Source organism: Brachionichthys hirsutus, chromosome 14 (genome assembly GCF_040956055.1).
Source record: "Brachionichthys hirsutus isolate HB-005 chromosome 14, CSIRO-AGI_Bhir_v1, whole genome shotgun sequence".
NCBI lineage: Eukaryota > Metazoa > Chordata > Actinopteri > Lophiiformes > Brachionichthyidae > Brachionichthys > Brachionichthys hirsutus.
The window spans coordinates 9455992-9457936 of NC_090910.1; the positions used below are offsets into that span (position 1 = coordinate 9455992).

At 54.8% G+C, this 1945-nt stretch overlaps 1 protein-coding gene across 1 annotated transcript in view; it reads right to left on the reverse strand.

Moving 5' to 3' along the window:
• Positions 1-1945, reverse strand: part of LOC137904089 (OTU domain-containing protein 1) — a 2439-nt gene continuing 494 nt past the window's right edge. Inside the window, 8 exon segments of the mRNA XM_068748254.1 lie at positions 1-714; positions 716-826; positions 828-1229; positions 1231-1319; positions 1322-1372; positions 1375-1452; positions 1455-1664; positions 1667-1879. Coding sequence (XP_068604355.1) covers positions 682-714; positions 716-826; positions 828-1229; positions 1231-1319; positions 1322-1372; positions 1375-1452; positions 1455-1664; positions 1667-1879 — 1187 coding nt within the window. The 3' untranslated portion in view covers positions 1-681.

Here is a 1945-nt window from a genome sequence, read left to right on the forward strand (position 1 = left end):
TTTATTTCATTTTCAGTTTTAATCCGGAAAACAGTTGAAGTTTTCATGGGAAAATTCAGAGAAGCGGTTTGAACAGAAACGGAACGGTAACTTTTGACGGCGCATACTGGGACCTGCAGCGCCCCCTGGTGGAGGAAAGAGCAACTATTCAGCAGAATAGAAAATCAACTTGATATGTATAGGTTATATTAATGAGGTGTGTGTGTGTGGGGGGGGCATAATCCTATTATGATTTATGCTTTTTGAAATATGAAATCATTGCAAATCCTGATTCTTCAGAAATTTATTTTGAAACATGGTTAACACAAAACTGCAAAAAGGGAACTGGAATAGAGAAAGAACTCTCGAGTTGTTCTCACATACACACACAATGTGGAACCGTCTCTGTGATTGGGCCAAGGGAACAAAGCGCAATCGTTATAGAGAAATAACTCGTCTGACCATTAAAAAGTCAAACATAAATACTGTATATTCAAAGAGCACCTCAGTGTACAGGAAACGTACAGCTTTGGTGAAGTTCATTTATAACCCACACAGCGTATACAGAACAAGCTCGCCAAACGTTCAGACACATTCAGAGGTCGCAGCCACTAATGGCTGGTTGGTACAAAAAACCCAAAGTCTGTAGAAACCGGGCAGAATGAGCGTTTCTGCGTCCTTCGCCTCCAAACGCGCGGTCTTTCACGCACTTCCGTTTTGCTCAATGTACATTTGGGGACAGCGAGGCCGCCATGGACTTGGCCAGCTCCTCGTCCCGCCTCCTCTGCAGCTGCGAGTGCCTGCGCCAGTCCTCGTACTCCGGGTTCGGGAGGCACTCGCCCAGGAGGGACGTCGTAGTGACCGTTGCTGAGCCAGCTCAGCCAGATGGCCGGCTCGGAGGCGTCCGCTTTCCCGAGGTAGTGCGCCATGGTGGAGACGGTGGGGCTCTCCAGGCTGCCCCCGGTCGTCAGGTGGACGACGACGCTCAGCATCTGGGTCATGGCGAGGAGCTCCGGGTATCCCGCCCAGGCGCCGTCCTGCGCCGCGTTGATCAGGAACTCGCCCGCGTCGCCTTCGATGATGGGGTTGAACTCGTCCAGGTGGTCTGCGATGTGGTGCACCGTCCGCTCCCTCAGCTCGCCGTGCCTGCCCTGGTCCCCGTACGTGGCCTTGCACACGGCCCGGTACAGGCAGTTCCCATCCGGAATGATGTGGTACCTGAATCTCTGCCTGCCCTCCAGGTACTCGTTTCTGTTTCTCCACTTCCGCCAAGTACCGGGTGACCTTTTCGTTGGCCTCCTGCCTCTCCCGGCACCTCTGCGAGGGCGACTCCTGCAGACGCTGAGCTCAAAGGCCTGCTTGTCGTCTTTGTCCGTTGTGGGGTCCTTAGCCCGGGGGCCCCGGGGGGGCCTCGCTCCTCTGCTTGTAACGAGGTCCATCCGTTGTGTCTGATGGGACCCAGTCGCATCATCCCTCGCATGAGTCTCGAACCAGCCTCTCGTTTGCTTCCATTCTGGGGTTTCGGGCGTCGTTACCGGTCGGAATCGGATTCGCAACCAGCTCTGGGCAGGCGGGGAGAAGCTCATCTGTCCCATTTCTTAGACGATCGATCAAGTCCGCAATCAAATCCGAGTCATGACAGAGAAAACCTTCCTCAGCGCGCGAGTCAGGGGAGGGCGCTTTGGTTTACGCACGATCTGGACTGGCACGGATCTCTCCACGCCATCGGGTCTGCGGATTAACACCTCAGCCGTCGACGTGAAGTAAACAGGCCTCATGGACGAAGCCTCGTAGCACGAAAAGGCAGGCATGTTTGCGGAAGTCGCACTCACTGGAGGCGCGTCTGGCGCGTCTGCTGCGCAAGTTTCTGGCTCGTCGGCCTCGGCGGAACTTCTTCGTGCTGCCCCGTTCAAGCGATCAGAGCCGGACAAAGTTTTGTGTAACTTTTCCGGAGGACCTCGGGTAG